We start from the raw sequence: 19,905 nt of genomic DNA, 5'->3' as shown, positions 1-19,905 counted from the left end.
AATGTGCATGCATGTGTCCCTCCAGTCTTCCCCATGCCAACTTCTCTTCTTACAAACTTACATGAAAAACAGAAACCCAACAATTTTAGATGATAGCAAAGAAATCCATGATTTTGATTTTAAGAGTAACAGAAATCATCAATAATGATGAAAATAGTTATCCACTCAACAAAGCCTTGCCATCATACAAATGACAGATTCCTGACTTTCCCAATACAGCTTGCTTTATCTGATATGGGATGATTTGAAACCTGCCTAGAGCCAGAATTGTTTATAGGCATCCAACTCTAGTTTCTAGCTTACTTCCCTTCTTTCTTTTCCACTGAGAAGCAATTTATTGTTTCATGTTTTCAGTTTTTCCTCTTTGCCCACATACTGCAGGCAGCTTCCACACTCAGAAATGCTGTCTCTGAGACATACAGAAATATAAATGCCCCTTAGGAAACTCCCAGATATTTTCGGCATATTCCCCAAATGTCCTTTTACTGCTTTCCAAAGTACTTTTCTGGGCTTAAATGAGCCCATTTTATAAGAATAATAACCTTCCAAATGATATTTATTATAATGTAAAAACTACATTTTCCAGAATATACAAACAGTTCCTCTCAAGCAGCAAGTCATTAGTTCCAGATAGCAGGCATTCTTTTTCACCCTTTAAACTCTAAAGCTTGTCATTTCATTACATTTTGAGCAATGGTTTTACCATTTATCTGCCTTTTTCACTCAATGAGAAATTATACAAAAGACTAACACCTACTTTTTACAAATAATATTCATCATGAGTGAACAAAATACACATGGTTACAATTATTCTCAATTATTTATATTTCTGAATGTACATTGCATATAATCACACATAACACATTTCTTTCTTCCACTACTTTTCTCTTCATATTTGAGCTTATATATTTCTATTAGTAATGATTTAAATTCAAAAAGTATCATCAAAAGAAAATGAAAAGGTTATATAAATGTCACTGCTTTACTGCAAATTTTACATGCTTTCTCTGAACTCAACCCTGTGAACATCTGGACTGGGTTTCTATTGTAATGAGAAATACATCTATATGTGAAATAGTGTTCCTGGCAATAGTTTCTTGATATAGAGAAGGATTAAAACATGTGAAAAAAGTCCTTCTCCTAATCACACATTTACACATGCATTGCCTCAATTTTTCTTTTCTGTGGAGTAATGCTGGATCTTAACAAGAAAATTCATACTGCTCATTCCCTTTTTCATGTATAAAAGAAGGATTTTCAGAGCCTCATATATACTTTCAGAACCAGTGCATGTAAGTTAGAACCCACACTGACTTTTCTAAACCTGTGATAGATGATAACACAGAAAAGAGGATGTGGACATGGATTTTTGTTACTGTTCTACAGGTTACATAAAAATGGCATTGATGACCATGAGGCCTATCATAAACTATCAAGAACAGAAGATTACAAATTATTTTATCAATACAGCTGAATCCCTGTTATATTAATTTATGTTTTGGTTTCTTTGTCTAGACTTTGAGATCTTGAAGGCAACCTTGTGTCTTCCTCTTGTTTGTATCTTCTCATGTTTCATTATTTTCCTTAAAAATAATGTAATATCTCATTTTTTTAATAAGTAATATAGCTGTTGGAGAAATCCTAGAAAATTTTAAAGAATGAAATCACTCATAGTCACATCATTCATTAATGGGGTTTTCTCACAATGATTTGTTTTTTTCTCTTCCAATGACAAAATTTTCTTTTAATTTTTTAATTGTTTTCTTTTAAAATGTTTTCAATGAATTTTGAAAAATATTATGCTTTATAAAGAAAATTTATAAATTACTTATAATCTCACTACCTAGCGATAGCCTACAATTACTTCTATTTCCATGTCTAACTTTCTCTGAAACTAAAGCAGGATAATATTTTATTGTCCCATTTTTATGCTTTTTCACATATCTATTGAGTAATTTACTATGTCATTAAATATTTTTCAAAAAGAAAAATTTTTATATTTGCATAATTTTCTATCTTGTTTCTGTAGGAAATCATTTAATCTTTCCCTACTCAGATATTTAAGAAAATAAGGCAATGAAAAAATCTCTGAATAAACATTAAAACAATTTCTTACCAACTCAGTCAGCTTTATGTGTGTAATACAGAAATAAAGACTTCTCTTATTTTTTTTTTCTTAAATTGAACTGATATGTGTTAGTTGAATTTGGATCTCCCTGTATACTGCTTGCTTCATTTTTTTAGCATAATACTTGTGTCCAGAAAAAACAAAGAAAAAGGGATATTTAGGCATTTCAGGTAAGTATAGTCTTTCTCATTTTAGGTCAAAATTTCCTTTATAGGACAGCTTCTCAAACACAATTTTCTACAATATTGCGGTGATAAACAGTATCTTATTTAAATTAGCAGCACAGCAGCAATAATACAGCACATATTCAGTATGTTTAAAATTTTAATTTCCCCTGCAGAGGCAGAAAGATGTCAGAATTGCTTACCTGGGGATATAATATAGAAGAAATCTTTAAATTCATCCATCCAAACTTCTGCCAGTCTTCTATTATTCTTATTGATGACATGACCAGTGCCACCAGGGAAAGTGTATGGAGTTGCCTTCCGAAAAACATGACCAACATGGGAGCAAGTCACAATCTCCAATGAGCCTCCACATTGCCAAATCTGGAAAAAAGAGCAACCATTTTATAACAGTCATTGCAGATAATACAGTAATATTGTCTGAGAAGCAACTGAGGCTAATTCAGTTAAGGCCAAATCTTCAGATCTCATATGGTTCAAACAAACATCAGATGGACACAAAATTTAGAACTAGTGTACTTAGTTTTGGCAAAGGATTCTAATTTGGACGAACTTTATATATTTAAATATTACAGCATTGGAACTGTGGAAGTTAAGATGTAATTATTTTTATATGCCTTTATTAGACTACCTAGTTTTCAGTTTCTAATCATTAACCTAATTTCTATTTAATAGATATTTGGTATACAAAATTTTCTATGAATTTATACATGTTGGATGCCATGGTCAATAAGTAAATTTGATGTGGAGAAAATCAATCTGTTATACCCCATCCACTTGGAACTTTAAATAACCATTCATTTTCACCTGTCCATATCCCCTGTATCTTAGGCCTTTGAATATGTTATTATTCTTATTAAAACATGCTAAGTATTCTTTACATCTGTTCAACACCGAGGTATCCGTTAAAGCCCACTTTGAAGATCATTTCTTCTAGGAAGTTCTATGGGAAGAGTTAGTATTATGTGACTTTTGTACTTTAAACATACTTGTATTAAGAACATATTTCACTGTATTTTAAGCAATTATTTACTTCACTATTGATACCTTAAAACTATGAACTCTTGGAAGATATATGCCATATATGTCTTGGTATCCTAGATTTACTGTTCAGTTGAGGCTAGGTATTAAGTATCCATAGAACATTTATTTCTATAAAATTGCATTATATACCCATTGTTTACAGTAATAGCATGTGTGTATCTCTGTGTTATATACATATATTATATATAAAATATACAGATATTATATATACACATATACTATATTCATTCCAATAAATGCAAGTCATAATTATTGCTATCTGTAATTGGAAGGACTTCATTTTATACCATAAATAATTTATTCTTATTTTAAGGAGAGCTGCTTATTTTGAAAGAAAAGTTTTTCTCCTATTGTTCCCTCAAGTAATATTCATCTTACAAGAGGGCTGCTATTGGTCTTGGGTAGCAGTAAGACACATTCAGTATTTTCTAGATGAAAAATGATAAACAAGTTATACTCATCAACAATATTTGGTACTACATGTACAGTATATTTATTCTCATTTTCTAATTGTTTAAACAGTCTAATCCTAACAGAAAAGATGTTCCAACCCAACAATGAAATAATGGACAATATCAAAGAGGAATGGAATTCACCATTCCCCTAGAAAGGCAGGATAGCTCATTCTTAAATAATCAAATTACTTGATTGGTAACTTTTTCATCTTTCTAGCATAAAGTCTATAAACTTTCTTGTAATTACACAAGTATTTACATTCTTTCTTCCTATTAAAATGGAGGAAGTTGATCCTTCTCCTATCAAAGACAAATCAACACTTGTATGTCAGTCTACACATGTCAGTCTAGACAGTCTAGAGCATATCCCTTAAGTCCGTCTTAGCACCTTCACTGGTGTGGTCCTCCCTTTGATTTTTCTCCTGAAACATTAATCATTTCCCTCCTTATTAGATTATGCCTATCTTTGCATAATGTCTTCTAAAACCTATCTTTCAAATGGATTTAAAATAGAGGTAAACAAATTTTAAAAATTACAAAACACAATAAAAAGTTCATCCCTTGATCTATATTCCTATCCAACATACCTCTTTTTTCTGTTTTCACTCACTATAATTAATATAAATTTTTTACTGATATATGTTGTCTCCCTCAATTTTCATATTTTTCTACTCGTGAAATGCTGTTTATTTCCACAGTCCTACAAAACTGCCACAATGAAAATCACACGTTTCCCTTGATGAACATCTAGCAGACTCCTTTCTTGGATCTTCTTGTTTTCCATCCTACTACCTCACTATTTATACATTTTCATTCTAAATTTCTATTTAAATATTGGCATTATTCTTTCTTTATTCAGCCTGTAGGTGGTCTTAATTTGTTCTTAGTATTTTACTCATGACATGAATACTCCAAACCTCAGCAGTGACATCTTAGCCCAGACTTCTCCTCTGGGATCCAGACTTGTGTAACCAAACATCTACTTGGAACCTCGTCTTGCATGACTCAGAGGCATCCCAACAAATGTGTCTGAAGTGGAATTGTTGATTTATCTCCATCTTGTCAGCTAGATCTTATTTTGTTTAATTTTTTTTTAACCATCAATAAATGGAGCCACTAATCCCCCAGGTAGTCGATCCAAAAACAAAACAAAACAAAAAGTGAAAACAGAACTCTGCCCCTCCCCCCAAAAAAAACAAACCCTAGAAGTCATCCTTGATTTCTTCTTTTCTTTCACCACTTACATTCCATCAATTAACAAATCCTGTTGGTGCTATCTATAAAACAATTCACAGTATATCCATCTCTCTCTGTCTCTACTGTCACCATTCTTGTCCTAATTATCAACATCTCTTGTCTGTCAATGGTAATAGACTCTTAATTGTCTTTCTGCTTTCACTGTTGCTCTTCTACAATTTATTTTGTGTTGAGAAATCAGAGTGGTCTTTACAATTTTTAATCATGTCATTTTACTTCCCTGCTTAAATCCTTCAGTGGTTTTTCATTGCACTGTGAATATAAATAAAATCCTTTATTAGGACCTCTAAGAGCTACATGACTCTCCGCTTCTGTCAATAAACTATGGTGATATTGGCTCTCTGCCATTTCCTAGAAGAACAAATCACATTATTTTTTTCACACACCAAAACCTCAACACAAGCTTTTCCTATACCTGGAAAACAATTTTGTCTGCCTTTCACCTGATGCCTTTTTTCTACACTTCTCATCTCAGCTAAAACATCACCTCACCAGAGAGAGCTTCCCTATTTGCCATATTCAAAAGGCCCCACCCCAGTTATTTTCTCTAATAGCACCCTATTTGCTTCCTTCATTGCTTATCACAATCTGCAATTTATTTATTTGTTTGACGATGCACGTTTTTCCCCAACTAGAACATAGACTCTACAAGAGCAGTGGTAAGTCTACTCATGGTTGTACCCCCATAGCCCAGCCCAGCGCTTGTTACATGGTAGGTGTCACTGTATGTTGGTTGAATGGAAGAATGGACAACTCAAAATGAACTACCAAGGTTAACATTAAAAAAGCATCCCTGGCAAAATGATGAAATTTAAACAGACATATTTTGGAGAGGTTTGAAACTGCATTTTTAAAGAAATACTTTTAGTACCAAACTAGGCAGAGTAGTCCAGTAAAATGATATGCACCTGCTGTTCCACATGCCTTGGGAATTGAGGAAGTTCTTTGGTGGTCACAACACAACACATATACATTAGAAATGGTTGATGTTTTATGGCAAACAAGGTTGCTAAATAACACAATCTTAATTTTTAATGTGTTTTCAAAGTAACTATTTAATCCAACTCATATTCTCTCTTAAAAACATGATTTAGTAAAGTATCCATGATTTAGTAAAGTATCCAGTATGGCGACCACACCATTCAGCAAGGTGCCTTAAATTCAGAGGAAATAGCATATGATATGTTATACTTGAGAGGGAATTGAAAACATTTTCCTTATTGTGAGGAACACAGTGTTAGTGGTAGAGGTTTCCCTTCTCCTCTATGGATTAGGTATGACTAAAGAGCTCTTTTCTTCCTTCACACAAGTCATATAAGTGAACTAAGGGAATGAAGGAGAGACTGGCATTTCACTCTCTGCTGGACACTTGCTGAGCAGCAAAATCAGCAGAATATACTGCTAGCATTGAAACACAGCAGAATATATTGAGTAAGTCTGTGGGAAAGCCTCAAGCGTGGGGAAAATCATAACCTAGGAAAATGGGGACCACCTCTAATCTAGAGAATCCTGAAGGTGGGTTGGGGTTTATTGAACAGCTTGTTCCAGCAAAATTGATAGGTCCAGTGATGCAGTGACCCTGGGAAGCACTGGTCTTTGGAAACAACTGGACAAGACTTCAGTGGTTCCAAAACTCTATAGAGCATGAAATACAGACTAGAAAAAAGTGATCTGTGGGACTAGCAACATGGCAGATCACAAGGAGATGTACCATTGAAAAAGGCAGTTGGGGACCTTACAGGGTGAGAGATAGAGACTAAGATTTCCCTCTTCAAAAGGGCCTTGGATAACAGAGGTAGTAAAGGGTGAAGTTCAGAACAATTTTAAGAAAACAATGGAGCCATGTATAGAAGACGATCATATAGATGGAGGCCGCTAGTAGCAAGGGAAACCACACAGAGCCAACAACAGGCAGACATCATAAAATGTATCAGATAAGACCTGCCATTTCTCTAGCCCTCTTATTTGACCCCATAGACTAGAAGTGGCAACCCAGAGAAGCCTGCCCTTCCCCATTCCAAGAGCTTCTATCAGCATTGTCCTGGGGAGAGAAGAGAATGTGAACTATGATTGCTTAAGAAATCAAAGCTTTAAGCTGAACATTACTAGTATTTTTAATAACTGAACGTGACCAGAAAGCTAAAGAATCTGTGCTAAATGACATCAGATTGGAAAGGAATACTCTTCAGAACATGAAGCAGTGACTGGAGAAAAAGTAAAACCATTTTAAGTCTGTACACTCACTAAATTCAGACTATGCAATAAGCTCTATTGCAAACAAACCAGTGATGTACAACTGTCCTCAGGGTTCCCAATTCACCTTTTTGCAAATATGGATTAGCACTATGGTTGTGTAAGTGAAGGCACTTTATTTCTACTCTGCCAATTCTTGGCCCTACCCTGGTTCTGTAGGCTTATGGCTTCTATGCCCCGAGCTTGCACACAGAAAAGAAAAAAAAAAAAATCTAGTTTGAAATCCTTCAAAAGTAGAGTTCCAGTGATCTCACTCCTAATATGAAAGTGCTGATTTTTGGTTATCCTCTAACTTGCAATGAGATTTTGTGTGCACAGCTACAGGCATAATGCAATAATGATTGCTGGTTTACAAGACAGAAGGAAAACCTGCCCCTGATGTTGATTCTCACAGATGGAGGCAGATTTTTTAGGATATTAAAGAGAGATAACAGAGGTGAAGGTAATTATTCTATAACTCAGTGAATAATGGCCTGTGTTTTGCTCGTGGGTCATACTCTACTGACTCCTGGAATAAAATGTGTATCTTTCCCATTGCAATCTGTGATGCGTGAATAAATACTCATATCGCATTTCCTAAGTAAAGCATCTCCCCCAAATTTGCACTAAAATAAAAAGATCAAGGTAGAAAAGCATAACATTATGCATTAATTAGGCTGATATCTGGTTATAATACCCAGTTAGCTAATATAAAAACAAAATACTTAATTGATCAAATATTGACCAATTACCATGTACTCAGTAGACATCTGGGTAATGTGAAATACTTAAAAAATAAACAGTTCCCAGAAAGCTGTATGGCTAAATATTAAAGTGAAGAGAATTCAAATTGAGTGGAGTCCCTAATGACTACCATGATAATTTGCCTTAGTGTACTTTAATGAATATTTTGGAAGGATAGATGAAAGGAAAGAAAGAAGAAAAAAAGGAAGGAAGAGTATGACATAGTCATTAACAATTTGGGCTTGGAAATAAGCAAATGGAATTTTCTAGTGGCTCTCTCATTTACTATCTATGTACACTTGTGAAAATTATTTACATCTTCAAGACCTTAATGTTCCCATTGGAAAACAGGGATGATAATAACTACTTCCCAAGACCATGATGAGACTGTGTGTATTAAGCGCCATGCCTGACACCTTACATGGGAAGAAATAAAAATGTTATTTGTATATTACTTAACTTTTATTGTTGTTGCTCTTCAGGAAAACCAAAAGATTGTTAGCTTATTCTTGCTTCTTAAAAAATATTTAGTTATATTTTGGTGATTTTTGCCTTTTTTCAGAATTGTAATATCAATGTCTGGGGACTTATGGGAAGAGTTTAAAAGAATAGCCAATTGGTTTCCAATTAGAATACTACATTTTGTTCTCTGAAATTATTTTACAATGTTTAAACAAACAATACAAACTGAATGAAACGTGATGTCTCGTCCACACAAGCATGTGATGTCCGAATTACTTTGTATCATTGAGCATACCTGATTGTTATTTTCTAGGCTTCCAAAAGATTTAATATTTGTATTTTATTTCTCTCAAATAAATTTGACCATGTATAAAATATAAACTGTCCTTTTATCCACAGAGGATTGAAGCTAGCTGGTTACTTGTCTTTGTTTCCAGATATTTTTATGAGAGTCTTTTGATGGTGGAGAAGGCTATTAATCAAAATGTAAAATGCCCATTGCTCATTTGATTATGTACTTGATTTTCTTCCCCTAGAAAGAAGACAATTAACTAACATGCATTATTCTTTTCATGTTTTTGGGCACCTACATCAGTGACATTTTAATTAAGGTTCATAAACTTCACAAGCTCCAACTTTGCAATCTCAGTACTAGTGCTACTATTGTTTCTAATTTTACAGCTGTTGTGCCAAATCCATGCAGCCGCTTGTTTTTATACTAATTTTTATCCCCACACCCCCAACCTACATACTATCACTGGCACAAAGTCACTGTTTAATAACAGCCTTAATAACAAAACCACAACCACAATATACCATGGCGGGCACGTAGCAGAATGGGTATGAGTGTGTAGGCTCTAATTCCTGAGACTGTAGTCTAGCTCTGCCACTTACTAGCTCATCTTTCTGTGCTTCAGGTTTCAGGTAATAACCCTCCACTTCAGAGGGTTGTTGTGAGGTGCAAGGCAAAGTGGTGCACATAACATTACTTAGCCTTTATGTGAAAATGAATTAGAATGAAGCAAATAGGGGAGATCTATTAAGGAGTTATTGTAATCATCTAGGAAAGAGATGAGGGTGACTTGGACCAGAATGATGACAATGGAAATAGAGAGGAATTCAATAACTTAACATAATTTAGGGGATTAAAATTAAGAATTAATGATTGTGCTTTCCCTTATCTTTTTCGTCCTCTCTTAAAAGCTTATTTTACATACATTTTCTTCCAGTAACCAGTTCTTAACTATGCTGTCTTTCATTGATCTCAGGTTTCACTGACTCATAGCATTTACTACATATATCCATCCCACTCTACCCCATTTAGCTCTCAGTTCTGTATAGCTTGCCATCTTGATAAATGAATGTGTGCGTCTGTGCGTGAGTGAATGTGTATTTATGTATGTGTATATTGACATAAATATATTATTTATATATATTAGTCTTATTTCTGCAACCACATTATTGTCTCTTTGAGAAAAAATATCACACATTTCACTTTATGAAACTGAACTTCATCATCACATGAAATTGAAAGTCACTTTATGAAACTGAATTTCATCACCACATTTCACTTTATGCAATTGGTATAATTCACACATACTAAAAAAACTCACAACTTAAATTTACTGTTACATCAGCGTTTGCAAAGTTTAAAAAATGCTTAAAGTATTGGTACTCAGTACCTACTAACTGACTGATCTATTAATACTGACATAGGGAAATCTGGAAAATTACAGTGTACATAAAATGTATCTATCATAAAGTGAAATTAGGAACAAAAGCTATTATTTTCTTAGTTCTGGCAAAGGGAAAAATTAAACAAGATACTATGACTCAGTTTTCAACCTATCTCACTCTATATTCATTGTTTAAAATAATCCCTGTCAACACTTATACATATTCAAGTAGAATGATAAGTCCTTTAATTCTTACAATTGAAGCAAAGTCTAAAAGAGCCTTCAGTGAGATCCTGAAGGCACTGTGATCCTTGATAAGCTGGCACAAACACAAGAGGCATGGAAGTCATTATTCAAAAGGGGCAGACAGAAGGGTCTCAGTAGGCATTTTCTATTCACTCTAGACAAGAAACTTGCCAGTTATTCTTTGTAGTCATCTTGATTTGAGGAATGTCTTCTTTAATTGTTTGGTTTGTCTCTTAACCTAGTTTTCACTTCACAGTCTAATTGAGGAGATTTATATTATCTGGATTAGGTCTCTGGAACCCAAGTGATATCCTGATATCACCATAACATCTCAAGATGAAGACTCTCGTACATCGAGCTGCTGTGGCCTTTAAGTGCTCACCTGAGTTGCCAGAGATCACAGATTCAACATGTCTGGGGACTCTATCCAGTACTTGATAATTTAATTTTTTTAAATAGAATTATTACTTGTATGAAAAAGAAGAAATCATCAGATTTGAAGTTGGAAAGCTGGATCCTGGACTTGAAATAAACACAAATTGATTGTAGGATTTGGAACAAGTCACTTAATCTTGACAGTCCTCAGAAAATTCACATGTAAAAGAATAATAAGTTTTCTTCTGGATTTCTAGGATTCAGATTAATCTCTTGTATAGGGTAAATACCACTTTCAGAGATCAGATTTTTATATGGGAATGATAAAACACTCCAAAATTTCAATCCACATTTTCCTCCTTAGATGAGCTTACTTTAGCTGTATTAGAAGTACATGATAAAGATAGCATTCTCTGAACAAGAGAAAGTCTGAGTTTATAAAACTTATCATGAGGCAATCAATGTGTTTTCTACCTTCAAAGTTGGGAGTTCTATTTTAGAAAGATCACAAAGGTTATAAAGACAAGGAAAATTCTAAACGTACTTTTGTTCTCCAAGATTTTTTTCAAGAAATAGCCATATATTACAGTCATTTATTTGAAGATTTTATTTTCACCTTGGCATTAAATGTAGAAAATTCTGAGTTGAATCTATACCATTTCATACATCCCACCAATTTGGTTCTAAAGACACCCAGTTATCAATTACTTTCCCTTATAAAGTACTTTGCGTCTTAATTTAGAACTGAACCTCCTGAAAGCCTCAAATTCAAAATGGACCCTCTAATATCTACTCATTTTATAAAGGACTTAACACATTAATCCTGAAATGAATTTAAGGGCAGTCTTCCAAGCCAATTTATCTTTTTCCTTTGCCAAAGACTTTTCAAGTGACTCTTGGGGGTTGAGGTGAAGGGGACAAGGTACAAGAAAGGGAGAGAAGCAAAATACAGCAGAAGCGCGAAAAGGTGTGCTCATGTTGGATGTGACTAGAAGTGGAGGAACTGTTCTGAAAGGGAACTGAATCAGTCTGTGTATGAACCAGTGTGCATTGCAAGTACAGTGAGGTGGCTGTGGTCACAGATAGAGCCCTTTTAACCTCATCTCCCTCAAACATAAAGACCCATTCTCAGCAGTTAAAATGAATAGTGAGATGCCTTTAATGTACACATGGCAACACTTTAATATATAAATTCCAGCATTACTTTTTGCCTTTCAACACCTTGCGTAGCCTTGGAGCATTCTGACCTTCTGAATTACCACACATTATGGCCACTGTATTTCCTGGCATCAGGAAAATTGTTACCTGTCATTATTCCACATCTTATTAGGACGGCTGATATTGCAGAAATTCCAAATTCTCCTTTAGATCAACAGAGCAACATATAGTCCTGATTGTGTTATGGCAAAGCTTCCATCTGCTGCTTAAATGATATGTGAATATAACAGGCAAGAAATGAAGAACAATTTTGTTATATTTTTTCCTGTATCAAATGATAAAAACACACGATTTTTCCTGAGCTTGTTGATGGATGGATTCTACTGATTGATTTTCAAATATTGAATGAGGCTTACATAACCAAAATAAATCCCAATTGGTTGTAATATATATTTATTTTCAAAAAAAAAAAAAAAAAAAGAAATGAAGAACATCGAGTAGCCTACCAGATATTGAAAATCCTATGTAATATAAGGTGGCTCTGCTTAAGAAAATTAGTGCCTTGTGTTTCATATTTACAATAAAGTATTGCTTTTTTTTATTAGCATAGATGGTTGTGAGCAGATAATTCATGAAAAAAGAACACAAGAAATAATATGTGATACAGCGACACTTTTTCACCTTTCTAATAATCAATCTTAAAGTCTGATAATACTGGAGGTTTTGAAATATTTTTTAGTGCTTTTAAGGGGACTATTGACTAAGAAAAATCTACAATTATTAGAATTTGTGCTTTCCTTATTGTATAATTAATCTTACAAATAAATTTAATCTGTGAAAAATTGTATGTAGATAAGATTTTTGAGAACTAGATGGAAAGGGTCTGTGATTATTAAATGAGATTTGGGTCACGAGATTTGGGTCAATGATATTTTGCATTTTACATTGGTGCCCTCCTGTGTCTGACGATCTGACCGCCTGTCAGATATCAGTAACATCTGCCGCTTACAGCCACAGAGCAGCTCATGACAGCTGTGTGATGCTGCCCTAGAATTCATGCCAGAACAGTCCCCTCTGAATAGCAGTAGACCACCTGGGTATCCAGCTACAGTGTGTGACAACATCTGCTCTTTTACAAATGCCAGAGATACATAAAAAGAACTTGGATTGGGTAGGAAAAGAAAACCTGGTACCTCCAAAAGAGTTATCCTTCAGTTACTCAATTTCTCCATCTTTAAACCATACACCTCCCCTGATTGCAGCTATAACATTTTAGTTTAAATGAAACTTCCTGTATAACTTGCAAAGTGGTCAAGTGCTTTTCAACGGAAGGCCCATGATAAATTTAAGGAGAGGGAATGACCTCTCTCCTCTCAAATATATTCCCTCAGGACTTGGCTGGTATCTACTGAGCAAATATTTACTAGCCATTGACTTTGTGTCAAGCACCATGCTGGGCTCTGGGGGATAGGGAAAGAATAATAAAACATGACTCTTTGTCTTCAGGTAGCTCACAGGCCAGTCTAGTTGTTGTGAGGGTTAGGACTAGGCATATTAAAGTCTAATCATCAGCTTGCATTTGACAGCTGAAGAGCAGTTTCTCATCCTGTAAGAAAAGGACTGTCTTAAGAGGTACTCACTCCAACCATAATCCCTTCATGGACAGAATTTCCTTTTCCTGATTTTTAATCAGCTGGAGACATTTTGTTTCTTATCAAGGATCTGAGACATTTTCATACAAAGTTATAAGTTTTGCTTCAGATAAAGACTTTCCCTAGGGAACACATATAAAACTCGAATACCATCTATAGAAAATTGTGATTCCCTTCCAAAATTTATCTTACAGGTATCTTTTTTTTTTTTTGCTGTAAGACATTTAGTGAGATAAATGTGAAACATATAAAAATATCCATGTTGATATCACCTCAAGCACTCATTACAAATACCCACATAACCCACAATGAAAGGAAGTCATACTCTGACAGCTTTTGATTTTTTAAAAATAAATTGGTAGTAGTCAATGTAGGTTACATTACACTTTAGAGGAGGAGTAAAGAAGGAACCATGGAATAGCAACACTGAGAATGTTACTCTCCTCATTTATCAGTCACAAACCAGGAGAAGGCAGTGTATGGTTTATTTCTCCAGATATGATGCTTAAGGCACAGTGACGATAATTTCCCCACCTCTGTTTCATTAAAAGTGCAAGATGTCATTCTTGTGACATTTAAAGGGTGTTTCATAGAGAACATCAAAGCTCATTCAGGTGCTTGCTGAAGAAGCTGTGTTTAATTCAAAATTTTCTCCTCTTTTCAAGCTCCCAATATCAATCCCTTTCTCTCTGTAGATAATCTTTTGCTTTCCATGTTTCTTGAGCTCAAAAACAGCTGACCCAACTTTCTATTCATTTCCACCTTGAAATATCTCATATAGCCTTAGTTTCTTCTTTCCATTTTAGGAAAAAGAGTCAACTCTCCAAAGTTAAATCCTGCCCTTAGAACATTAAACTCAAATGGAGGAATACTAGACTGGGAGCAGAAGGTGTGGGTTTGATGGTCAGCCCTGACAACTTCTAGCCACATGGCTTAGTTTCTTTGCAAGTTGAAACCTTTAATTATAGAATAAGACAACCATAAGAACTCATCCACAGTGCTCTGGTAAGAACACAGCATAAAACTGTGTTGGAAACTAAAGTGTTACACAGGTGTACTTTATTATATCTAGAATATTCTTCCAACATCTGTAGGTACTTATCTCATCAGTTGTTCCTTTCTCTTTCTTTTTCAATACCTCCTATATTTTTTAATCCTTTCTATAAGCTTACATATTACTTTCTCTCCTATGATAAAAGAATAGCAAATATAAAATTTTTTGATCATATTTACCCTTTAAGTTACTATGAGTTTTCTTTCCTATTTGCTGAGAAACTTCTTAAAAAGTTTTTCTCTTCTTTACATATCTTTGCAATTCAATTTTCTTAACATCTTATATTCTTGTATCTTGACTCTATCATCTGAAACTGCACATGACGCTTTTTAAGAGCATTCATTTTTCTTTCTCACTTCTCTGCAGCATTTGACACTGTTGATGGTCACTATAACATTCTAAGTTCTGATATATATTTGTTCTTCCCTGACAGCTTTGTCTTAGCATTCATTTTCTCTTTTTTTCTCCCACCCATAAATGTAGGTGCTACCTGAGGACATGCCTTGCTATTCTGCCCTCTGTATTTTCTTACTTAGCAAACATACATTCTCATGTGCTCATTTAATAATAAGTTCTATAAAGCTAACTCTCAAACCTCTCATGTTCTTTATAATTTGCCTCCACTCTGCAACATATTTCCAACCTCCTCAGGTACACCTTTAACTTTCCATGGCCTTAAAGAGTCAAGAGTTTCCATTCTGTTCCCCAAAAATGAAAAGAAAGCTTGTAGTTCCTGTGGTCTTCTCTTGCAGGGCCAGAGAAATAATCAAGGAGCACTAGTCTTTCATCAGGTCTAATTACCATTCATCATTACAGAATTAGTGTGAGACATTTTACCCTTAAACAATTTATAATTTATTTATAATTCCTTAATTCAGGAATTCCAGAAGTTAAGATGATTTCTCAAACTCAAATAAAAATATAGAATATACAGTTGGTTGGCCAATTAAAATATAGAATTTAAAGGTGTAAATAAAACAACAAAGTCCTACTGTATAGCACAGGGAATTATATTCAGTATCCTATGATAAACCATAATGGAAAAGAATATAAAAAAAAGAATGTCTAATATGTGTAACTGAATCACTTTGCTGTACAGCAGAGATTGGCACAAAATTTTAAATCAACTTTAAGTCAATAAAAACTATTTTAAAAAAACAAAATTGTGACTGGCCAAATAAGATAGAGAAAATATATAAGATCAAGACTGCATACTGTTGAACTATGCAATAATATAATGAGTAGAAATGTACAGTCAAATCTTTGACAATAAAGGAGCTTACATAGAAACATATTTTAGTATTCAGGCACATCATGGTGGCAATAGAGAAATGCTACACCAAAAATTTTATTTCAATTTTAGCATATTTGCAGTATAAACCAGTGGCTAGTTTGATAATAAAATATTTTAAGAATTTTTAATACATCAAGTTTGAATTTTTGCAGACATAGTGAAATATGTTAAGATAGATATATTTTTAAGGGTAATTTAAAAATCCATTAAAAAGCTCCAACTACTTTTTCAATGGCACTTAAACCTCAATTTCATTGGTACTTAATGCTCAAATTCTGAACCGTTGGATCAAAGTCTTCCCTCCACATTATCTCGTACTCTTAAAAGAATCATTCCTGGTATCTAGAATCAGTTATTGCGGAAATAATTCAGCCTTATTTAAATAAATCTCATAATTGGTTTCCTTTTTTAACTACATTTCTGGTTGACTAGAACAACAGTGAAACGATTGGTAGTCATGTACTTAAGACAGACATCACTAAGAGTGACAGGATAATCATAGCTTAAGACTTTGCACATTTACTGCAGTAGTTACCATAGAGATTTAAATTTGGCTCTTTAATAAAAAGTACATGAATTTGATTTTGAATGTATTCATTTTGGTTAGCAAGGTGCCCCAGGTTTCTTAATTGAATGCACATATATAGAAACAACAGTTTTGGAATTTTGTCCTAGAAATCTTCAAGGGATCAAATATAGGTATATAAAAAAATAATAGGTTCAATTTCTGGAGTTTTTAATGGATACTTCATTAACTCCATCACTTGAAGCCTAGTTTGGCAAAATATATATTTAATGGTTTATTGATATTTTATTCATGTAATTCTCAAGAGGGAAAACAAAAGGTGGGGGAACTAAACATCCTAGCCTAAACTTAGGTATGGTTCAAAGCACAAAGGAGGCATATAGGAGTGAAGATCTGAGATTTCACTGATTTCTGGACCCTGCTCTTCTCTTGCCCTGCTGTCTGTAAGACAACACTCTTGACTTTTTAATTTATAAATTCTTCCCTGGTTATCTTAGATCATAGAAATCTTTCCCTTCTTTGAACTTAATAAGCTTTATGTTTGCACCTTGAAGCGATCCTAGACCACATTATACTCTCCAAACTCTCAATGAATTTGGAGATAGTATACCTTGCAGATGTATTATCCATAGTGTCTAGTGCAGGTGTAGGTATATAATTATTTATATTGATTGATGGATAAAATGAGGCTGGATTGATACCTGCCTGCTATAGAGAGGTAATCTGAAGTATAATGCAAACATTACAAATGCATTAAAGCTAAAACCAAAAACATGGGGGGAAAAGCTACTGAGATCCATTACGGTAATATGTGTAAAAGAATTCTGTAAAATGCTATTCAAATGTAAAGCCTCATCAAAAAATAAACCCCTAAAGGAATTTTGTTCATTCAAGCAAATACTGTTCTGAGAGAATAAACTGTTCCTAACTCTTGAATAAGAAAACTTTCCCTCTCCAGAAGCGTTAGGGTATTTGTGCTCCTACAGACTTGGAATGAGAGATGTAATACTCTGTCTTGTACTATGTACTATACTGAATGTTCTCTTTGAAAATCCTGGTACAGCTAGATTCTTCTCATCAGTTTGGCCTCAGCTTTTACAATGCTTCTTTAGAATGGTCTTCCCTGACAACTCTAAGCTAATGCAATACTCTACCTCTCATTTTATTTTCTTCAAGGCACTCATCTTTATCTGAAATTAACAGACTGTCTTTTCTGTTTACTCATTTATTATCTATCATCTCCCTTTAGCACAAGTTCTATGAGACCAGGGACTGATCTTCTACACGTCTGCATGTCCAACTACTAACAAATATTTCTAAATTAATTAGTAAAATCTCCAAATCAAATTTACTTGCAAACTTTGTTTGAACTTAATGGCAGGTTTATTTCATTTCATCAAACCCAGGATATATAATTGATCCTCAAAACTTCAAAACTAGAAATGTTTTTGGAAGTTATTTATCTTAACTTTCACTTTCCATTAAGAAAAAGAAGATGGAACCTTAATTTGTAAAATAAATAGTTCAAAGTCAATTCACTGAGCACATATTTGGATACAAAAAGAATGTTAAACATTTCATTATCAGAATATTTTAGGCGCACTTTAAATGTAAATCAGCAGGATAATAGACTTAATTCTCAGTGCCATTTTGTATGATTAAATACACTTAATGAGAAACTTTAGTAAAATATGGCCACGACAGAAAGTGTCAAACTTTTCGGTACGATAATTCTGAACACATTAAATTCTTCAAAAACTCTTTTTATTGCCATAGATTCAAACAGTTAAATTGAGGTCCTTCATATTTAGGATCAGAAGGATCATAAAGATTTCTATGGTTAACGTGAATACACATGGGGTATCTGCACATTAGCAGAGAAGGATAAGAAAACAGTCACAGAATTGGAGTGTGTTTTCAAAAGTGACATTTCAGATATTTGTCTCTAGTAAAGATTGTTGGTTTCTTAATTGCTAAAACTCAGTAAAAAGCTAGGTACATTTGGCTTATTGCTATTGCTACATACAGGGAAATTCCGCTTAGTATTTTTGAAATGTATCAGCATTTGTTAAAGAATAACATCGTCCAAAATGTTCTTTATCATAGTTCAGCAATCAATAGTTTCTCTTTCCTGTATCTTTATTTCCACTTAATGGTTTAATTCAAGAAGACAGAACAAAAATTTATAGTGATCTTCCCATAAAATTTATTCCCAATTTCTGAATAAATCCCATAAAAATATCATTCAACTCTGGTTTATATATTAATGGAAATAAAAATGTAGATTTTTATAGGTTACTATTTTTATATTATTTTCATTCCATTTTTTTCTCATTTTATTCATGTCATTCCTATTCATCTTCAGAGTTCCATACTTCCCTAATTCTATTATCTGAGTCCCAACTCCTTCAGCATGTCTGGTGAGTACCTCTCAACACTCACTTGCAACAGAGTTCATTTATGCTATAAACTTTTTAAAGTCCATATATTTATTGTCACTTATATCCTTTGTAATAACTATGATGAAACTTGCATTCTGGGTCTTCATGAATATTTAATTATTTGCATTTACTTAGACTCACACATAAATTTAGATAGATAGATGATTGATAGAAGATAGGTATATAAATGAATAAAATAAACAAAGCAGATAGAATAAGGTGTACATTAGATGAGTATATTTGCAGGTTGACAAATATATGTTTACATTTTCAGAGAAACACTCATATGATAAGACTTTGTGAGGTCATGAAAAAAGCAGCAGTGCATGTTATTGGTTCAAGAAGGCATTCATCTGTGAGTGGTACTAACAGCCCTCAAAAATATTTTTCAAAAACATCACTTTAAGAGATAACTAAGTGAAAAGACAGCTGGGAAAACTGGACAGCTACGTGTAAAAGAATGAAATTAGAACACTCCCTAATACCATACAAAAAAAATAAACTCAGAGAATGGACTGGAGAACTCGAGGTTTGTGGGGGGCGGGGGGTGAAGGAGAAGCTGAGACGAAGCGAGAGAGTAGCACAGACATATATATAGTACCAACTGTTAAATAGATAACTAGTGGGAAGTTGTTGTATAACAAAGGGAATCCAACTCGAGGATGGAAGATGCCTTAGAGGACTGGGATGGGGAGGGTGGGGGGGCAGTTGAGGGAGGGAGGGAATACGGGGATATGTGTATAAAAACAGATGATTGAACTTGGTGTACCCTCCAAAAAATAATAAATTAATTAATTAATTTAAAAAAATAAACTCAAATGGATTAAAGACCTAAATGTAAGGCCAGACACTATAAAACTCCTAGAGGAAAACATGAAAAGAACACTCTTTGACATAAATCACAGCAAGATCTTTTTTGATCCATTTCCTAGAGTAATGGAAACAAAAACAAAAATAAACAAATGGGACGTAATGA

At 33.8% G+C, this 19,905-nt stretch overlaps 1 protein-coding gene across 2 annotated transcripts in view; it reads right to left on the bottom strand.

Annotated features, from left to right (window-relative positions):
• GALNT13 (polypeptide N-acetylgalactosaminyltransferase 13) overlaps window positions 1-19,905 on the bottom strand; it is a 535,071-nt gene that overhangs the window by 168,290 nt on the left and 346,876 nt on the right. For both annotated transcript variants that reach the window (XM_057746923.1, XM_057746924.1), the window contains exon 9: window positions 2,496-2,676. In XM_057746923.1, the coding sequence (XP_057602906.1) occupies window positions 2,496-2,676 (181 nt within the window). The remainder of the gene's footprint in view (window positions 1-2,495; window positions 2,677-19,905) is intronic.

This window comes from Hippopotamus amphibius, chromosome 8 (genome assembly GCF_030028045.1).
Source record: "Hippopotamus amphibius kiboko isolate mHipAmp2 chromosome 8, mHipAmp2.hap2, whole genome shotgun sequence".
NCBI classification, from domain to species: domain Eukaryota; kingdom Metazoa; phylum Chordata; class Mammalia; order Artiodactyla; family Hippopotamidae; genus Hippopotamus; species Hippopotamus amphibius.
This window is presented reverse-complemented; position numbering and strand designations above follow the sequence as displayed.